The sequence below is a fragment of the Melopsittacus undulatus genome, chromosome 4, assembly GCF_012275295.1.
Source record: "Melopsittacus undulatus isolate bMelUnd1 chromosome 4, bMelUnd1.mat.Z, whole genome shotgun sequence".
Lineage (NCBI taxonomy): Eukaryota > Metazoa > Chordata > Aves > Psittaciformes > Psittaculidae > Melopsittacus > Melopsittacus undulatus.
Window position 1 is genome coordinate 66969128 of NC_047530.1, and position 21023 is coordinate 66990150.

At 37.2% G+C, this 21023-nt stretch overlaps 1 protein-coding gene and 1 non-coding gene across 9 annotated transcripts in view; both read left to right on the forward strand.

Moving 5' to 3' along the window:
• CCAR1 (cell division cycle and apoptosis regulator 1) overlaps window positions 1-16611 on the forward strand; it is a 28859-nt gene extending 12248 nt beyond the window's left edge. For 5 of the 8 annotated variants that reach the window (XM_031053039.2, XM_031053041.2, XM_031053043.2 and 2 more), the window contains 18 exons: window positions 351-483; window positions 784-945; window positions 1367-1592; window positions 2854-2967; window positions 3803-3969; window positions 4690-4900; window positions 5708-5791; window positions 6456-6641; window positions 8239-8430; window positions 8916-9143; window positions 9446-9572; window positions 9789-9830; window positions 11214-11296; window positions 12216-12362; window positions 12765-12885; window positions 13598-13783; window positions 14175-14380; window positions 15298-16611. In XM_031053039.2, coding sequence (XP_030908899.1) covers window positions 351-483; window positions 784-945; window positions 1367-1592; window positions 2854-2967; window positions 3803-3969; window positions 4690-4900; window positions 5708-5791; window positions 6456-6641; window positions 8239-8430; window positions 8916-9143; window positions 9446-9572; window positions 9789-9830; window positions 11214-11296; window positions 12216-12362; window positions 12765-12885; window positions 13598-13783; window positions 14175-14380; window positions 15298-15357 — 2675 coding nt within the window. In that variant the 3' untranslated portion in view covers window positions 15358-16611. The remainder of the gene's footprint in view (window positions 1-350; window positions 484-783; window positions 946-1366; window positions 1593-2853; window positions 2968-3802; window positions 3970-4689; window positions 4901-5707; window positions 5792-6455; window positions 6642-8238; window positions 8431-8915; window positions 9144-9445; window positions 9573-9788; window positions 9831-11213; window positions 11297-12215; window positions 12363-12764; window positions 12886-13597; window positions 13784-14174; window positions 14381-15297) is intronic. The other 3 variants (XM_031053042.2, XM_031053044.2, XM_005153683.3) reach the window with 3 other exon arrangements.
• LOC115947305 (small nucleolar RNA SNORD98) lies at window positions 3612-3675 on the forward strand. Its single transcript, XR_004081251.1, has one exon. It is a non-coding gene; the product is annotated as a small nucleolar RNA SNORD98 (small nucleolar RNA).
• Window positions 16612-21023: the final 4412 nt, after the last annotated feature.

Below are 21023 nucleotides of genomic sequence, written 5' to 3' on the forward strand. Positions count from 1 at the left end.
AGTTCAATGAGTAGGTAGTTATCTAATTTAAAGCAAATTACTTTTTCATGGAGAGGCTTAACTATTACTGATAGCTTCTGTGTTATATTACGTTAGCTATGTTAGTTATGTTATATTAGCTTCCATCTTAAGAAGATGCTTTTAAACCAGTGTCACTCTAGTGTCTCAGAATCAGTGATGAAAAGCATAGGTCTCTTGAGTTTCTTCGGGTGGGCGTAATAAATAATTTGTTTGACTCTAGGGTTAGTTTAGAAAATGTACATAAGTGAAGCAACTGTAAAGCAGCTATGTTTCTAAAGTGTGGATAGTTGCCCCCTATTAGATACTGATCTTCTAAATTTTTGTTTCAGGTGGTTTGTTACAGCCGCCTGTTCGTCTAGTTTCACAGCCTCAACCAGCTCGAAGATTAGACCCACCATCCCGATTTTCTGGGAGGAATGACAGAGGAGGAGACCCTATGCCAAACCGAAAAGATGACAGGAGGTATGCTGCTGAAGACTAGGCTATAATCAAAGCATTCTGTAAAGACCTGTCTGCAAAAAGAGCTGGGCTTGCTCCAGCATGAGTCAGTGATATGCACAAATGGTTTTACGATAAATACTAGTGAGGAGTTCTTGCCTTTCTGAAATGAAGGAATTGCATGAATGGTCTCTTGTAAAGAGACAGTGTTCTGAAACCATGAGGAACTTCTCTCCTTTTTGTGCGTTATTTAGCTTCTGTTCTGGAAATCATTGTGTGTTATCAGCATGCAAAAATATTTGTATCTTGTATGCGTTTTTTAAGTCGCGAAAGAGAACGAGAGAGACGTAGGTCCCGGGAAAGGTCACCCCAGAGAAAACGCTCCAGAGAGAGGTCACCTAGACGAGAGAGGGAGAGGTCACCTCGAAGACCACGACGTGTTGTTCCTCGTTACACGGTTCAGTTTTCAAAGTTCTCATTGGACTGGTATGTTTATAGTGCCAGATGTTTGCCTACTTCTTACTTTAATTATGGGCACAGATTACTGTGAGCTGTGTAAACACGTGTGTGTAGTGAGTGTTAAATGATATCTTACCCTTAAAGAAATATCAAATACGTAGTGGCTGAGAACCTTCTATGATAAATGTTTTCTAGGTTCTTTGTTATGTTTTGATGCTACTGACTACCTCTGTAAATACTCCCTAGTATTCAGACACCTTAATCAGAAGTATTTAGTAGTTACTCGATTTTAAACCATGACACTCAAATATTTCTCTTTACATTTTACGTATATACATGCAGTAATAAATACACAATGGCTGTACTTCCAGTTAATATACCTCTTAATTATGTGCCTTTATTAATGTTTTTTATTGCTGTATCTTTCAAATAATACTGTTTATTTCAGCCGTAGCTGCGATATGATGGAGCTGAGGAGGCGTTACCAGAACTTGTATATCCCAAGTGATTTCTTTGATGCTCAGTTTACATGGGTGGATGCTTTTCCTATGTCTAGACCATTTCAGCTGGGAAACTACTGTAATTTCTATGTAATGCATAGAGAAGTAGATCCTATAGATAAAAACGCCGCTGTCCTTGATCCACCTGATGCTGATCATCTGTACAGTGCAAAGGTTTGTATAGATCTCCAGTACTGTGGCTATTCATTAGAAGTTTTTTACCAATAAGGTGAAAAAGTTAATTTAACTGAACTGAAAGTATTCTATAATTTAAGCAAAATACAGTGTTTTTAAACCTTTCAATAAAAAGCTAGTATGTAGTGCTTGAAGAATCATGACTGAAATTCAGTTTGTTCTGCTGTTACTAGAGCTGTCGTGAATATTTTCACTGAGGCCTCTACCATTTTCTTTCTGCACCCAGTTGCACCGATCTGACTATAGGAAAGAAAGCCAGCTCCCCCAGTATGTCTGAATGTTATTTTTAGGTGATTCATTCTGAATAGTTAATGGAGCCCCTTTTTTATTTCTTCAAGAGTCCCTTTTGTGCAGTTAGTGCTCTTCTGTTTAGTGATTTTTTTTTGTTTTAGTTTTTTTTCTTTCTTTCAGATTCCTCTCAATATTATTTTGTGGAAAGTAGATTGAGCATATTGGGATTATCTGAATGTCAAAAAATGTTGCATCAAGGGCTGCAATGATGTATAAAAGACCTCAGTGTCAAAACATGTTCCTGAAACACTTACTAAAATAGGTCCGAGATTTCTAGGTCAATCTGTTTATTATAAAGACAGGTTTAGAAACAAAACTGCCTTTAACCCTTGTATTTCTGAAAGACTTCACTTCTCTTATGTTCTGTGTATATAAGTTTTGAAGCCCTGGGGCAAGTATCAGACATACTGTTTTTTTAGTCTATTGATGCAGAGCAAGAGCTCTCTTTCAGAAGGTCAAACTTCAAAATACATTTAGTAACTGAGGAATAACATCCCATTTGATAATACTAACTTCTTTAGGATATACAGCAACCTTGTTAGCATTGGCTGGGCTAATGGGATGCTTTGAGGATGCAAATCAGTGTGTAAGTCTTGCGACTGTGACAAATGGAAGGAGTAAGTTACTGAAAGCAGAAACGTACTAAGTGTGCTTCTTGGTATAGGCTATTTGGCATATAGTGATAGCATGCAAAGCATTTGCTTTTATCTACTTTCGGTTTGGTTTGGTTTTAAATAAGATCACACACTGCATCCATATGTGATGGAGAGACGTTGGTCCTTGACAGATATTTTAACCCTCAGTTCAACTATTTATTTTACCTTTATTTGTTTTGATTTTTTGTGAGATTAAGGAAAAAGTATTGGTATGTATGTGTTTGCAAGTTGTGGTCATTGTTTACCAGTCATAGTGGGAAACCTTCACAAGACTGATCTGACTTACACAACAGGTGATGTTGATGGCTAGTCCTAGTATGGAAGATCTCTATCACAAGTCATGTGCTCTGGCTGAAGATCCTCAAGAACTTCGTGATGGATTTCAGCATCCCGCTAGACTTGTAAAGGTAAATATGCTTCAATGCCAGACATTTTTGGCAATAAAGGTTGGTTATAGAGCTTTAAAATACTAGGCGATAAGGGAGGAGTTTGTAGGCAGCTGAATGATGGCTTCATATTCCTTCTAAGGAGACCTAGTTTATATGTGAATCCTGTTTCCAGTTCATAGGAGCTTCATGCACTGCTTTAATATTTACTGAATGCTCTACTTGAACTCAAAACAATAGATATTTGGAGAAACCTGTATTATACTATTAACTTTGTTAGTCTTTTTACAAGCACTTAAGACTTTTTTTAAGGGCTCAGCTGTGAAGAGAATACAAATGAAGCAACAGTTAAATAACCAGTGTATGAAGTGAAATTTAACTTGTTAAAACCTGAACAATAAGTGCTGTGGTGTTTCAGGATGTCACAGACTTGGTTTCCAATTAAACGCTATTGTCTTAAATGGGAGTAATTGAATTTATAATGTTCTTATTTTTTGTAGCTTTGCTTTATTACTTCTAAGCAGGAGCATCTATAGATGTGTATTGGAATTAAGGCACCATTTAAATGAGTAGCTGTTTGTCTTTTGTGTTAGAAAGCTTTAATTGTAAAGGAACAAGCCTTATACCAGTAAAGAAACTTGATGGAAAGTCTTGCAAGCAAGAATGAGTGATGATGTTTTAAACCTATTCCATTTCTGAAATGATCTGTGGAAAAAAATAACTGAACTCTTTCTTGACTGACTTTGAGATAGCTTACTCATGGATTTCAATGTGTTCTATGAAGTATTATTTGTGCTTTGGGAAAATGAGACTCCATCCGTAGCAGGGGAACATTCAGAAGACTCTTTTTGTCTAGTTTTTAGTGGGTATGAAAGGCAAAGATGAAGCTATGGCAATTGGAGGACACTGGTCCCCATCACTGGATGGACCTGATCCAGAAAAGGACCCTTCCGTGCTGATAAAGACGGCTATTCGTTGTTGCAAGGCCCTTACAGGGATTGACTTAAGTGTGTGCACACAATGGTAAGTACTGTACTGCAAAGCAAAGTCCACTGTAGGAATACTTGTCTGTTACCCCAGGTTTTTTTTTTAAAAACAAAAGAAAAGAAAGAAATGGAAAAAACTTTTCTTTGTCGGCTGCTCTTGGTAGTGCAGGTAAACTATTCAAAGGATGTTCTGATTTGTAATAAACTTGATTGGTGCCAACTGTGCTGAATACTGCATTAAGAACTAATTAAAAACTCTGGGTTTATTTTGATGTATTATGCTGTAATTTCTTAATGAATGTGCATTGAAAATATTTTTCATTTTGTGCATAGCTGGAGAAGATCGTCAAGAGAACTTCATTTCATTGTTCTTTTGTTACAAATGAATAGCCGTTCATTATATAGCCATATTTTCTCTTGCTGAGTTTTTGTCCTGTGTTAACACTCGCTGAAGTTTACCAGGACAGTCTATTGTACGCTAAATTTCACGCACTTAAACACTTTTATTTGTGCATCAAACCTGTCTGCTAAACAACAAGTAACATAAAAAGGATTTTGTGGGTTTTCCTCCTTTTCAAGTGCGATACGTTGTCCAAGTGTGCCGAAAGAGAAAATATGGCTTCCATAATTTTTTTCTTTAGATAAACTTCAAGGTCTTGCAGCAAAGTTTCTTTACTTGATGTGCTACAAGTGATCTAGGCTCTTTTAAAATGTATTGTAGAATTTTTTTTCCAACATGCTTCTTCCCTTGCAACAGGTACCGTTTTGCAGAGATTCGCTACCATCGCCCTGAGGAGACCCACAAGGGGCGTACAGTTCCAGCTCATGTGGAGACAGTGGTTTTATTTTTCCCGGATGTTTGGCATTGCCTTCCCACCCGCTCAGAGTGGGAAACCCTCTCCCGAGGATACAAGCAGCAGCTGGTCGAGAAGCTTCAGGGTGAACGCAAGGAGGCTGATGGAGAACAGGCACTGAACGCTAATCCCTTTTTCTATTTCTGCTTCTCACAGGCACAGGAACACAGGCACAAAATGCACACCACATGCTACACAACATACATACATAGGAGGAACATAACTGGTAACAATGACTGGTAAACCAGCTTTCAGCAGTGTAGTGGATGTTGGTTTTTATTTTTGTTTCAGCTAGCTCACTAATTTTAAATGTGTATGCTGATACCACAAATGGAATTGAATTGTGCTTACGATGCGCAGAAAATTTTTTATCATAGATGTAGTTGCTGGAATCTGGGACCAGTTGTTGAGTGAGATGCAGTTTACGAATAGCTGTCTTTAAACATTTTGCCATTTTCTAAAATTTCTAAATTCTCTCCTCTGGCCAGTTCTAATTGTGGTACTTGGAATTGAACAAACACTAGTCTGAAACATCTGAATTTCAGGCCATGTGGCTGATCAGCATCTTGGAATAAGGGAAGGTCTGACTGAACAAGGAGTAATTTGGGAGATTTAAAATCTGGGGGAAGATCACACACTGTGTGGTTAACGGAGACCAGCAGTGTCTGTGTAACCCCAATATTCTTTGTGGTGTTGCTTATCACCCTTTTGTGTTCCGCAGATCTGGCTTGTATTGGCTGAGTGGCACTGTGATCATTTATAAAGTGGTAGAATGTGTGTGTGAACTTGTCTAAATAATAACTTTAGGAGAAGACTATCTGAAACAGTTGTGACCTTGCACAGATCAGCAACAGAATTAAAAAAAATAACTGAAGTGTTTTCAGACTTTCTGAATGATAATTTCTAAATTTTATTTGTCAGGATGAAGAGGAAAAGGATGATGGGGAAACTAAAGAGATCTCTACACCTACACACTGGTCTAAGTTGGATCCAAAAACAATGAAGGTAACTAACTTTTAAATTTTCTTCTATTTCCTCACATTTTCATTTTTAAGGCACAGCCTGAAATACAGCTATATATTCCCTTAATTGAGCAAAAACCTTCTGTTTTACAGCAAATGTTTTAAAACAAGTGTTTTACCCTGCTGGTTTTTTGTAGGGATTGGATGTGATATCACAGTATGCAAGCGTGACTCCTGATTATAATAAGTGAATACAGCTAAACAAAACTGTGCTGAGCTTTTGAACTTCATACAATTAAAGGGTATCACATACGATATATTAACTGCAAAATTAAAGTTCTGCAGTAATCTTCATAATACTTTAAAATACTTTAATGTTAGTTTGAAAAGGCAGTAATTATACAAAAATGTGTGACAGGAGACATAAGTAAAAGTCTCCTTGAAGGGAAGAATAATAATAAACTATTTTGCTGTAGTAAAATGGCTTCCCTGCCCCTGTGAGAAGTTCTTCAAAAAGGGCTTCTTTCAGAATGCAGCTTTAAATGTAGAATGGTTTATGCATCTGTAAGTACTAGTGAGTTTCAGTACAGGTTTTAAAAAGTACAGTTGACTGTTCAGTGTTCTTAATTTTTACTTCACCTTTTCTGCTAATCAAATGTTTTGCAATGTCACTGGGTGATACCACTTACAAAGCTTTTGTTTACCAGGTAAATGACCTTCGCAAAGAATTAGAAAGTCGAACCCTTAGCTCTAAAGGACTGAAATCGCAGTTGATAGCTCGACTGACAAAGCAGCTGAAAGTAGAGGAACAAAAAGAAGAGCAAAAGGAGCTAGAGAAGTCTGAGAAAGAAGAGGAAGAGGAGGAAGATAGGAAATCTGAAGATGACAGAGAGGTTAGATTTTGGACATATTTGGTTTAAGCCTTATTAAATATACATAAATACATAAACAGTTATGTGTAACATTTGCATAAATAAATACATTGGCATAAAAAGTACAAGACTATGCCCGGTTGTGTTAGGATTTTGTAGTTCTTGGATGACTGCTGGGAATTCCTTGCTGTAACTTGAGATGCTGAATTGGAACAAAATCTTGGCAAGTTTGAATTTCTTTATATCAGCAAAGTCAGCTGCAATGTGCAGCTGCACTAAGGGTATCTGAGTTGATGTCAGGCCTTCAGTGTAAGGAAAAATAAATTCCAAACTCATGAGAAAAAATTCTTGAGAACAGGTGAATACACTTAACTTTTTAAACCTACATGAAAAGTAACTGCTTAGTCGTATAAAGCCTTAAGGAATTATTGTGGAAATAGGAGGGGGCAGGTGCCTCCTGTAGAAGTTACAGAAGTGTCTCAGGGAGTCCAGTTTCTTCACATGGCTAACGGTTTGGTTAGGTTTGTTTTCCCTTATTGTGAAACGTTAATTTTTGCTTTTGGATGACAGTCCTGTGTGTTGAAGTATCTCAGTTTTGCAATTGGTAGTTTCAGTACTACTTAGACTGTTTTGCTGTTTCCTGAGGATAAACAGGATCTGTGCAGTAAGGCCAAAGCTCAGCCACAGAAAAGGGACATAAATGTCCTGAGAATGTACTGTGGGTCAGTTGCTTTTAAACCTGCTCTTTTGTGTGTTACCTGCTAGCCAGTATGGGATGATTTGAAATTTTATATATCTGCATAAGCCTTGCTGAAGGGAGCAAAGGCCATGTGCTTGCTAATTCTGTCAGCTGCTGCCTTCTCACACAGCTTGGATGCACTTCAGCTATCTTCAGGTTTCTTGCCATGACTTTCTTTAACAGTAGGGACAGAGCTTTCAAGATTTTGCTTGTTTCTTTAAAAAGCACAAGCTCTGCCATGCCATTTATCCATACTCATAAAACTTCAGTATTTCTCTCTTGGCATTCAGTAAGCTACTTGGTATTTTACCTTTAGTAACCTTTTGTTTCATGTGCCTCAGTTTTATCTACAGAGATTTGATTTCCCATAATCAAAAGAGCTGAATAAATTGTCATCTGGTAGTTGTTAAAGCTGTGTTGAGAAGATGACCTGTGTAAGGAATGAGACAGCTTACTGTACTGTATTGCTCTAAAAACACCCCTAGGCAATCAAAGTTCCTTCAGGAGCATTGGCTCCTTTGCTAGTTTGCAGTCCCTTTCTTGAAGTGAACTAGCTTGAGTCCTTCCAGTATTGAATAAATATGCTGCAGTAAGCACCATAAGATACTTACAAGGTGCTCGTTGCTCTGTTGGCTAAATAACACTGCATGTCTTACTTTATGTTGCTCAAGGTTGCAGTTGTTACAGGTGAATGTTGGCAGTGGATGCAGAATGCATTCCAGAAATTCTAGTGTGTGACTTCTATATTCTGTGTTGCATCCAGCAGGTTAGGCTTTCCTTCACTTTCTTCAAAGCAGTGAGTCTTAAAAACAGGTCTGTAGACTGAAACTTCATGTTTGGAGTATGCTGTATGGTTGGGGTTTTTTTGCCTCTTTTCAGGAAGAGGAAAGAAAACGTCAAGAAGAAATGGAACGTCAGCGGCGGGAGAGACGATACATCTTACCTGATGAACCAGCAATCATTGTACATCCTAATTGGGCAGCAAAGAGTGGGAAGTTTGACTGTAGCATTATGTCTCTTAGTGTTCTTCTGGACTATAGATTAGAAGATAATAAAGAACATTCCTTTGAGGTAATTTAGCTGTGCTACTTGCCGTTAGCCACTCTTGTTTCTTTTAAATTCTGTTACTACTGCCATATTCTGAAATTGTAAAAGTGTATGATAACTTATTCAAGTTTAATTTTGCTATGTTATGTTTTATGCAATACCTGGAAAAAAAATGTTCAGTCTTTTGTACCTGGTTTACAATAACTATATAGTCACTATACTATATCCCAAAGAAATGTGCAAGTTTTCAGATGTGAAAGTGAGTTTATAATTTATGTGGCTGGTCTAAGTCCTACACTACTGGAGTACAGGAAAGAATCATGTTTATAAAGCTGTTCAAGGTTTCCATATTCAAAGCAGATGGTAGGAAATCTGATACTACATAAAATCCTGATATGATGAAAGTTGGTAAGATAGCAGCTCAGAGCTATTTAGTCACAGCTGTATAAATTTTTACTGCATACTTAAAAACTTTTTGTCAGTTCTCCTTTTATTCTTTTTTTGTTCAGGTATCACTGTTTGCAGAACTCTTCAATGAAATGCTTCAGAGAGATTTTGGTGTCAGAATTTACAAAGCACTGATTTCTCTCCCAGAGAGGGAAGATAAAAAAGACAAAAAAGGCAAAAAGGATGAGAGAAAAGAAAAAAAAGAAGAAAAAGATGATGAAACAGATGATCCAAAACCTAAGAGGAGAAAATCTGGAGATGATAAAAAAGAAGATAGAGACGAAAAGAAGGTTTGCAGATAGTTCATATATCTTCTGTCCTGTCTGGATCAATCTGTTTGAATTTTACTTTATTGCTTTCAAAACTCAGGTTTTGTAGTGTTAGTTAATTGGTTTGACTTGTTGATCTATTTAAAATATGCTTCAGTAATATTTAGCAATTTAAAAATTCTACAGGTGTAATGATATTTTAACATTCAGCTATATCATACAGATTTTTAAGCAACTTAATATAAACATATGCAAATTTTGAGTGAATGGTAGTGAGGTTTTTACTTTCCTAGTTATTTAGTTCTGACTAAATAAGTTTTTAGGAACTTCTGTTACAGAGGGAAGATAAAAGGAAAGATGATTCTAAAGACGAAGAAGAAACTGAAGATGACAATAATCAAGAAGAATATGATCCAATGGAGGCAGAAGATGCTGAAGATGACGATGAAGGTATCTTGGATTACAAATTTTATGGCTTTCAGAATTATTCTTTATTGTCACGAAATATGTTCTCTCAAGCTGGAGAATGCACTGGAACTAAACAATTTAAAATTGCATTATTAGACTAATTTTAGTACTTCTGGCATTGTATGAACGTAGTTAATATAAAGTAGCCATGGTACTCAAAGTAAGGCATGTATATAGAAGTGGTTTTATTTTTTTCAGAATGCAGACCACTCGCAACTCCCATTGAAGTCAGTAGGAGATGTGAGTATTCAGCACCTCTGAAAAACCAAGCCACTCTGACGTGCCTGACTTCCTATTCCTCAGTTCTGAAATGTCATCCTGTTTTTATTAAGCCAGAATAAGTGTGGGGTGCCCTGTCCATGATGCTATGAGGGTTTGATTTCTGTTTGCGTGAAGCTGTATTTGCCTGAAGAAATGGGGAAAGGGACTGGGGAACTTTCTCCAGGGAACAGCCCTCTTTCCCTGCTCAGAGGTTCAGAAAGGCATAAGATACGATGTATGCTATTCGGCTTGCACTTTTTTGGGGGTTTTTGTCCTTTTGTGGAGTTTTTGCTAGAGGTATGGGGTTGAACTGCTTTGATACTGCAGTCCCAGCATTTTCTAACCTACATTTTTAGTTGTGTTTTTGGCAGAGTACTGCACCAATCTTAAAAAATTGGTGCCAATCTGTGATTTCCAAAATAACTCTTTCTTAAAATCTGGCCATGAGAGTGACATGGGCCTGTTCTGTACAAGTTCTGTTACTTCCCATAATCTGTCATTGTGCTGTTCCCAGTCAGAGTTGCTGAGAACAGTCCATGAGGTACAGGAGAAAGCTATTGGTTCTTAGAAACACGTTGGCAAAATTACACAAATGTTATGATACATAGTTTTATCCAAAGTTTTCCTCACAAGAAAGGTGAGTTTAAAGCTGAACTTGGGATGTGATTCTCTGACTAAAGACTTGCACATAAGGTACAGAGCTGCATGCCATAATCCGTCCCTGAAGTTGTCATATTCCCTTTCTCTCCTGATTTTAGATTTAGTTTTACTTCAGTTTCTACCTCTAAACAAAAAACCTGCAGTTTGTAATTCATATCTACTAAGCAGTGTGATCTGTAATTTCTTGGAGAATCTACTGATCACAGTATCCGTAATACCCCACTCAGAAATATACATAAATAAACATGCTTTTAATTGCATACTTGATACAGTTTTTATGGTATAAAAATATTTGAGAGTAAATAGTACTGATTTTTTTCTAGTAAGAGTAACCATAGTTAGATGTAGACTCTCTCAAGCCTCATCAGGGCGAATTGTGGTCATTCTCTACACATGTGTACGTAGATGGTGATGTTGGCAGAACTCATTTTGGACTACTTAGCTTTTTTTTTCAGCTATTCCAAAGGGGCAGAAAAAGACAAATGGCTTATGTTAAATTAAGACCAGAGAAAACAGCCAAAATTTAAGAGGATTCACTTAAAGGCCATTTGGGTTTTTTAATTATTACTATTTTTCAGTGAAAGACATTGGTTTCATATATTTGGGGATTTATGTATACTTGTAAATTAGTGTGTGTACATTGAGATAGTGGCTATAAAATTGTTTTCTGGGAGTATGTTGAATTGTCTTTCTGTTTTACAGATCGGGATGAGGAGGAAATGAACAAACGAGAGGACAGAAGAGATGGCAATAGGCATTGCAAAGAGAGATCATCAAAAGATAAAGTAATTAACACCTTTCTTAACAGCTGAATGTAGCCTTATTAAAGGTGTCCTAACTAGATATTAACTACTTTTATTGTAAGACCTATTTGCACTCCTTGATTCCTTCAGCACTTCTGGACTGAAACACTGAGTGTGCATAGTGTATCTGTCTGAAAGACACGAAGACTGATGCTGTATGTGTGCATGTTAGAGACAGCAGATGCAATTTTATCTGTTATTTTCAACTGTTGTATCCTTACATAAGAAAGGAGAAGCTTAGCTTGATAGATAAACTGGTTTTTCAGTTGTCAAGTGATGTTTCTGCATCTCCCTGCAAGAAAATTGATACTTTTTGTGTCATGAGACCAATACCTTGTTTCCATAAGTGAAGATCAAGGAACAGCATAAGCTTGTTTTGTTATACTTAAACGTTATTTATAAATGCAAGAATACAACAAAGTTCTGGTTCTCTATTTTTTTCTTCAAGGAAAAACAGATGTAGGAATAGGAATAATGGAAAACACAGTCTGCAGAACTGCTGTAGCTGTGGGAACTAGATGCTCATTCATTACATGCTTATGGGGATTTCACTTTGAAAACAGCTGGTCAGTAAAATATGGGATTGAGAGAAGGGATGTTTACTGTTGTCAGGTTAATTGTTCATTTTTTTGGCATACTGGCATGAACAAAAGGAAAAGTGTGTCCAACAGATGTTATGATCAACTGTGCTGTAATTCTTACAATATTTGAAAGATCAAATAGCTTGTTTATGTTTTTATTTGAGCTCAGCAGGTAAATGCTGGTTATAGTAATCATGCAACTGAACGCAGTAATAAAATTAACAGAGGAAAATTTTTGTTAACTGATAAGTTCTGGTTTTAATTATGATGGGGAAATGACATTTTAACTTGCTAATGATCCCATAATGAATTTTCTGTAGGAGAAGGACAAGACGCAGATGGTAACTGTTAATAGAGATCTTCTGATGGCTTTTGTTTATTTTGATCAAAGTCATTGTGGATATCTTCTGGAGAAGGACATGGAGGAGATACTGTACACTCTTGGACTACACCTGTCACGTGCTCAGGTTTTGTATCCTAAAAGAAATATCTGTGAAAACATTACAAGGGTGCTGTAAGTGGGAGGAATATAATTCAGCTTCTAAAAGCTGTTGTTTAAATATTTCATCCCTGATTTTTATGTAGCCACATCATATTTACAATAAAATACTAGTTTAATCTTTTGTAAATGATCTTGGAATGAAAAGGTGCAGTTTGCAGCTCTTCATATGCCCATATTGTGTATGGAGCTTTTGTCTCAAAATTTAATACTTTTTTTTTCCCTAGCTTTTTTCATTTTACGTCCCAGTATGTTAAAGTTTAAAAAGCTTTGCAGCTTCTTTAAATTTTCCAAGTTAAAACATTCTTTTTTAGGTTATACAATGCATGTGTTAAGTAACACTATATTTCTTTCCATGGCTTTGTTGTAGGTTAAGAAGCTACTTAGTAAAGTAGTGCTTAGAGAATCTTGCTTTTATAGAAGACTAACAGACACTTCTAAAGATGAAGAAAACCAAGAAGAGTCTGAAGAACTACAAGAAGATATGTTAGGTGGTATTTTATTTTCTTATGCCACAAAATTCCAGAGAATTGTTTTTGTGCTAATGATAATGAGAGTGCTGAGATACTTGCTTCCTTGAAGAAATTAATTTAGGTCTGCAGGGAACCTGCCAGTCTGGAAAAGTAGATCTTGGGCAGTTTGTAAATTACAGTATTTCTGGCTTCCAGAATATCTGTAGGATGAAAATATCTTTGAACAGGAAGGAGGACAGAGGTTAACATCAAGTACTGGTGCATTCACGCCAGTTTCGCAATCAGGAGGATCAGTGCTGTAGGTGGTAGAACAGAGCCTGATTTCTGGAGACAATCATAGAATCATAGAATAGTTTGGATTGGAAAGGACCTTAAGATCATCTAGTTCCAACCCCCCTGCCATGGGCAGGGACACCTCACACTAAACTGTGTCACCCGAGGCTCTGTCCAACTTGGCAGGAATGCAGGAGGAGGCATTGAAGAATGTCGTGAAAGAACTTGCTCCTTTGGGGGGCAGGGAGGGTAGGAACTGGGATAAGAAGGGAGGAGAGAAATGTGAGGGATAGACCAGCAAACTTGAATTTAGTCTTAGCCTGGGTTTTTTTGGTGTTGGTCTGAGGGGTTTTGGGCAGGGGGGGTTTGGTTGTGTGTCTTTTTAAGACGCTTTTAGAGGTTGGTCACTAAAAAATGGCAGAATGATTATTTCCTAATGCTACTTAATCTAATACAGGAAACAGATTACTGTTACCATCGCCTACTGTAAAGCAAGAATCAAAAGCCATAGAAGAAAATGTTGGCCTCATTGTGTACAACGGAGCTATGGTGGATGTTGGGAGCCTTTTACAGAAGCTGGAGAAGAGTGAAAGAGTGCGGGCAGAAATAGAGCAAAAGCTTCAGTTACTAGAAGAAAAAACAGGTTGGACATTACTTTGAAGGTGGTTCTTACATGGGTGCAAGGCTTCTTAAGTAGATAAACCAAGTTGAGTAATATTTGTGGCCTAAATTTCTTGGCTGATTTTTTCACCAAGATTTTTTATTTTCTGTCTCCCAAGCTCTTTGACCATGCACACCAAGTGTTATTGAGTAGCACTGTCCCATGCTGAAATGCTTTTATATTTTATTCAAGGTGAACGTAAGACTTCCAAATGTAGTCAGACTTGAGTATTATCAAATTGTAATGTAATGCAGCATTCAGTATTCCTTAAAAATCAGTAGTTACAGTGTTGGCATGTAAATGGAATGTTAGGATGCACAGCACATGTCACTCGAAGTGACTTAACTTTTTTCCTTGTTCCCTTCCCTCTAAGACGAGGACGAAAAGACCATACTACAACTGGAGAATTCTAACAGAAGTCTGTCTACGGAGCTCAAAGAAGTGAAAAAGGACCTTGGTCATCTGCAAGAAAATTTGAAGATCTCGGATGATAAAAACTTGCAATTTGAGGGTCAGCTGAATAAGACAATCAAAAATTTAGCTACTGTTATGGATGAAATACAGAGTGTTCTTAAAAAGGTTAGAATCGCTTAATTCCATTTTTATTATTGTATACAGGCTTCCTGTAGGAGAAATTGTTGAAACAAAAAAGTTTTTATCTCAAACCATCTTAGGGTTTTCCTGTCTTGATCTTGTCCATTCCCAGCAGTCCAAATCTGCTCTTCTGTTTGATCAATTAGAAGTAGTTTTTCAAGGCAGAACTCAGGTATTTCAATTGATATGGAGGTATTACAGTAAAATTAGTTTTAAGCCAACCAGATAATGCTCCAAAGCATTTCTGTCCTTGTGCAGAAAGATATTTGCATATTTTTGCACATCTGTCATCAATGTCATTGTGCAGTCCTGTGCTTCATTACATGCTGTAGACCTCCCACTCCACCAGAGCCCACAGATGAAGATACTGCGTAACCCTCTTTTGCCTTGCCCTTAGCTTAGTTAAATATCTTGCTCATTCTGTCTGGTATTCTTGAAATGATAATGTCTTTGAAGCCTAGTGTTTTCAGATGGCTTTGGCCAGTATAAATACTTTGCCGGAACTGTTACAGTAAATTATTATCCTAATTTCCTAATTCAGTGGATTTTGCAACTGGTTTCAGTTGCTCTTCAAATAAAGAATGAAACAACTAGGGAAAAAAAAGAAAAGAAAACTAAAAAGGCTCAGCAACCCCCAAACCTTTAGACTACAAAATGAGGCTTCTGGGCATGCTTTTTGTGCTTCTTTTTAAAAGTGCGTAAGTCACCCTTAATTTCCACTACCTCAATTTTTCAGGAAAATACTGGAAATATGAATTGGTTATAAATAAACTGAGTAAGATATCAGTTCACATAATATTTAAAGTTGATACCAAACAGTATCTGTCTCATGCTGCTTTCTAGTTCACATAAGAAATATCACTTTATAATTCATGTTACCCTTTCCCTTTTTCCTTTTAAAGGATATTGTGAAGAGCGAAGATAAAGATCAGAAATCCAAAGAAAATGGAGCAAGCGTATGATAAAACTGCTGCTGTTTAGAAGAATGGTGTTACATAATGTAATATAAATCATGATACCAGAATGTATGGGAAGTGATGCATGTTTGATTTTAGTAGTATAAATATCTTAGTTCCAAAAGATGTATAAAGTTTTATGAATGTGAGTGTCTGCTTCTGAAGATTGCTTGTAATTCTTAGCACTCAATTTGAGACACTCCTCAAGTGAAAATAATTTTGCATTGCAAAATGTTTTAGGATGAACTTTGTTACAGTTTTAACCCTAATAAAGTTCATCAACAAAATGAAAAGTAGCAAGTATTTAATTACCAAATGCTTTTCATGAAAGTCTAGTGAAATCAAAATTTTCATTATTTATAGAATTACCATTTTTAGGTTTTTATTTTGGTCTGATTAGTCTTTATCAATTCAGATATGAATCACAAAATAGCTGCTTCATTTTGCAAGTAAAGATTTTTCTTTTTTTAAGAGCTTCTTGGATTTAATTTTTTTTTACTTGTTTCTGTTTTTTTTCCCTTCAAAATGTAACTTTCTTTCCCAAAGCTGCTTGCGTTAAAGCCTCATACAGTGGTTCAGATGAGTTAAGAAAGCAATAGAAACCTACCAAAATACTGGCAGGGTTGTGAGATTTCTATGAAAATACATGGGCCTGTTTTAAATGTATGTTGTCTGTGGTTTTTTAATTGTTCTTATCTTTGGATTAATATATATGCTCATTTTCAATAACAAATGCAGTGTATTAAAATGTATGGTTGGAAATCAGGCCAGTAGATGTCAGAATAATGCCTTACATGGAGAAAAAGCTAGCATTGTAAGCCACTTTTAATTAAATTTGGACTTCTTTCTTAGTATGTGTAATTACTTCAGAGACTCTAGTCCAACAAATGAATGGATACACAAGTATCAATACTCCATATTATAATTGTTAAGGAGCAGTACACAGCTTGGTTTTTGAAAGTGGATAAGATTGCCTGCCTTTGTAGTCACAAATCACTAGAGATCTAAGTTAACATGACATCACTGTCAAAGGCAACTTACTCAAATAATGTGAATTGTATTTTGATGCAAATTCCAGGAAAATTAATGGTTTTCTTACAGAAATGGTTAATTTTAGCAGACCTTTCTTTTTAGCCTAGATATCCTAGGTAACTAAATACCTGTTAGGAGAGTCTAAGTGCCATAATATGTATGAATAACCTACATGCAAACGTGTAGCTTTACTGAGATACACATTAAAATGCCTGAGTTTATGTTCAAGAGTCTAAGCTGGTGCTTTTATCACTTACCTTTCTTGGCTCTTTTGGAGCTAGACAGGAAAGTATCTTTTCATTAAAATAACACACAAGCTTTTCCCCTCATTCATCTCAACTGAGTCACTGTGTAATAACTGCTCACACTGAAGTAGAAAGTACTATAAAACACTAATGGCATAAAAGTACACAGAAAAGGCATGCTTTATGAATGGATAACATCAAAGAATGATTGAATGAGGGTGGTGATTGAATTTATCTTACGAAAGACATTATCTATGTTGTACAGATGGTGTTAACAAATACTTTTGTAATCAGATTATATTTTTCACCTTTACCTTTGACCAAATTGTTGACAGCATGTTTCATTTTTGATGTTGAGCACCATTTATTTAAATGAAAGGTTTGTTCATGAAATGCAGCAGTACCTGTGAACATACAAGAAAATAATTCTAGAATTCAAGATAACATCTTCTTAGGCATACTGAAACATCTCTTGAAATGTTTTGATGGGTGTGCTTACCTGAAATTGCTGAACTGAAAGTAGTTGTCACCACAAGCAAGCCTCATCTTATGGTTCAGTGGGTGACCCTGCGAGACAGTTACTAATGATACAGATTTTTATAGTAGAAAAAGTATTTGTTAGAAGGAGTACTCTTTATACTGCTTTGATGTAATAGTGTTTCAGATATTATGTACAGTATGCATTTATGTTGGAAAGGAAATTAAAAGGGTAAAGAATAAAGGGGGGGGAAGGGAGGGAAAACAAGGAAAAGTTCTAGAACATACAGGCTTTGACCAGTCTCCTGAAGCACAAATAATCTGAGGAGCAGAGACCTCTGCAGCCTGTTCTGGTTGCTTTACCAAACAGCTTAAGGTTCTGTATATGTCCAGCATTGATGCTGTATATTAGCTAAAGCTGCTTGGCAATATTCCCAGAAATGTAACTAATTCTGAAGAAAATTGAATAGACTATCAGTAACAGAGGTTTGGAGAAGCAATCTTTGTCAGTTTTAATTCATGAACAATGTTTTTTTTGTATTTCATGTCGCACTTCATAGCCTTCACACTTCTTTCATTATGTAGCAGGTGCTGACGAAAGGCTAGTAAAAAGTGAGCCTAAGCTAGGTCCTACTCTAATACTTCAACATCCAATTCATAATTTTAAAGTCATCATAGATGCTCTATAGAAAGTAAACCTCAGACTGTCTTGTTCTGCAGAGAAAGCACTGCTGCAGCAGACCAGTAAATGGAATCTCGTGTCAGTTTATAGATTATTTCCCTCCCCTTTTTGTGTTTTGTCTGGTAGGGAGGAATTACTGAGTTAAGCCCTTAGAAAGTGATATTCATATTAGTGGATGTCTGAATAAGGCTAGGAAGAAAGTTCCAGGTGATACATCTGTATGCAAAATGGTCTATAATAAAGCTGACTTTCTTGAGGCCCTGTCCTGGGTTCAGCGGGACATGGTTTGGGATAGGGATACAGGAACCCGAAGGCAATGACGCAGTGGGAAGCCCCCAAGCAAATGAGCCCAAAGGGGGATGCTGGCTGCTCACTTAAAGATTTTAAAATGGGATACTTGGAGATTCCCTCCTGAGAGGTCATTGTTTTCTAGGTTATGTACTCTTGGCTCCACCCTGATAACTGTTATTCTGCATTCCAAACATGGAAAGAAAGTAAAAACCTCTTCCAGCTGAAATATTCAAGGCAAATTTTAATTCATGACTGGATACTGACCCCAAATGTCAAAATTTGAAGCCAGTGTCACAGAACAAAAATGCTGTACCAAATAGACTTACAGTTAGCAGACACTGAATAAAAAGCAATGGAACAATAAAGTGTCAGCAGCTAACAAGCACTTGGACAAACCTTCTTTCCCAGATACATCAGATGGGTGGCTACAGCAATAGCTATGGAAATAGATTCAGTAAGCAGTGCAATAGCAAACCCCAGCAAACCTCCAGACATGTGCAAACACACAGCAAAGATGCTTCCATGAATAAACAGGCAGAAAAGGCTTGAAGTTGGGCCTTAGGAGGCCTGTATTTTATTCTTGGTTCTTGAGCAAGTTGTTTCAACTCGTGCCTTAATTTTCCTTTCAAGAACCAATGCCTTTCAAGAACCAATGAACATACTGGAGATGAGAAGAATAGATTTTCCTGCGAAGCAGCTAAGAAGATAAAGAACAATGCTACCAAAACTGTTGCTTAGTCTTTTGAAAATAGACATCTTTGGCCATTTTTTTTGTTACACTAAGTCCTAGATTGCTATTCTATCTGTATTCTTGCTTTTTGTGCTTCTATTTACCCCCACACCTCCATTAGAGAGCACCCATCAGCTTCTGCATGGAGAACTCGAGGAGCTATTTAGCTTGAACATTGGCTTGCTCACCATATCCCACACTATTTTTCTCCTTCCAGACACTGGCTTCTCCTCTTTATTCTTTTACTCCTTCCAACACCTGGAAAATTTCTTACCTTTTTTCCACCTCCTGGAAATGGTCTCATAGCCTTTTCTGCTTGCAGAAGCACTACTCATGTCAGCAGAAGCTAGCAGGGCATGGTGATGCTTAATATGACACCTTTCTTTGAAAGTGAGATCCCTTTCCTAGTTTTGTTGAGCAGCAGTAGCAGTCATTTTTTCTCCTTGGTAGCTGGTGCAGTGCTGTGGTTTGACTTTTGGGCTGAGAACGGTGCTGATAGCACCTGTGTTTGTAGTTACTGCTCAAATGTTTACTCTGATCAAGGACTTTGTGAGTCTCATGCTCTGCCAGGGAAGGAGGGGAGGCCGGGAGGAAGCAGAGACAGGACACCCTATCCAAACTAGCCGAAGAGGTATTCCATACCACAGCATGTCCTGCCTGGGGAGGTAACTGGGAGTTCACCAGAAGGGCTCTGGTTTGCTCTCTTCCGGGTCGGGCTCATTTTGGCGGGTGGTATCATGTTCACTTATTTCCTCTATCATTATTTTTATTGGTGGTAGCAGCAGTGTTTTGTGTTATACCTTAGTTACTGGACTGTTCTTATCTCAACCCATGGGAGTTACATTCCTTCGATTCTCCTCCGCATCCCTCCGGGAGTGGGGAGGGGGGGGTTCGAGGGGGGGTGTGATAGATGGTGGTTGGGTTTTAAACCACGACAGGCCCCTTTGCTTTTGGTCTGTTAATGAAAAGGCAGAATTTATCAGCACCAGTGGCAGATAGACCAGCAGTAAATTTTTACTCAAGTTTTCTGAAGTGTTGAGGGTTGAGTGCAGCATAATGGAGCTGTTTCCAGCACTGCTGCATGTTCTACCATGATGAAGACATGTAACGTTTTCTTGACTCACCCAGTTCTTGATGCATGTGCCCATAGCATGGGCCACTGCTGCAGTATTGCTTCCCAGTCATTGCTTGATATATCTGGTGTCCTCTGGTTCAGCCTGGGGTACCCTGGAGTGTATAGTGGAGAAGTTGGAATTCTCTGTCTGGTGCCCATGGGTTTCCACAGATCAGATGTTTCCAGTTGAGTTGTTTCCGAATTTAACATTATGAAGGCTAGTCCTTCAGTGGAACATTTTTTTCTCTGTTTAACTGCTTTGAGAGAGACTTACGTCTTTTAGTCCATCTTTCTGCTGACTAATGTGTGAGTATCTGTTTGGACTTATGTAACACAGTTTATTTTCACTGATGATTTTATCAGGAATGTGCACAAAACGTGGTGCTTCTGTATAATCTTTTTTTATCCAGATCAGGTTCTTGCCTTGAATGCATTTGTTCAGTGCATTTATATTTAAATATATGAATTATAAAAACATTAGTTTTGAGTGACTGTCTAATGGCCAGCAATAGACTGTGAAATGTGTATGTAGCAGTCAGTACATTTAGGTTAATATTTTCCAGAAAGCAGAAGTTGTTCCAGTAGAAATTCAGCTGGGACTTGTATGTTGCCATGTAGTGTTACAATAAAAATGGCATAAATAATGAATACCTCTACTCAGCCATCGAAGCTGCCAGTGTTTTCCCATCAAACCTATGTTTCTGCATACTGAGTCTCATTAGATGTACTGCACAAAAGTAGTTACAGTAAAAGCTCTGATAACAAAATGCATTACTTTCAAGCAAAAAAAAATATTTTTCCTTTTTAATTAATCTGCTCCATAATCCATGGCATCATGATACAGGGTATAAATGTAAAGTTTTTAGAACACAGCAAATATTGTCTGAAGTCGTATATTTCATAGTGTTTTACCTGTGGTTAGGAACATTGCTTTTGAATTTCTAGATATTTGATGCCTGAATTTGTATTGAAAACATGTGCCACAGCAGTTTTATGCTGCTTTTGACTCCTTTTATCCTGCTCTCTTTTGAACTGTTGTTCTCTTTAAATAGAGTTGATTTTAAGTTGTGTGAGGCATTCAGGTCAAGTACCCTATAGTAC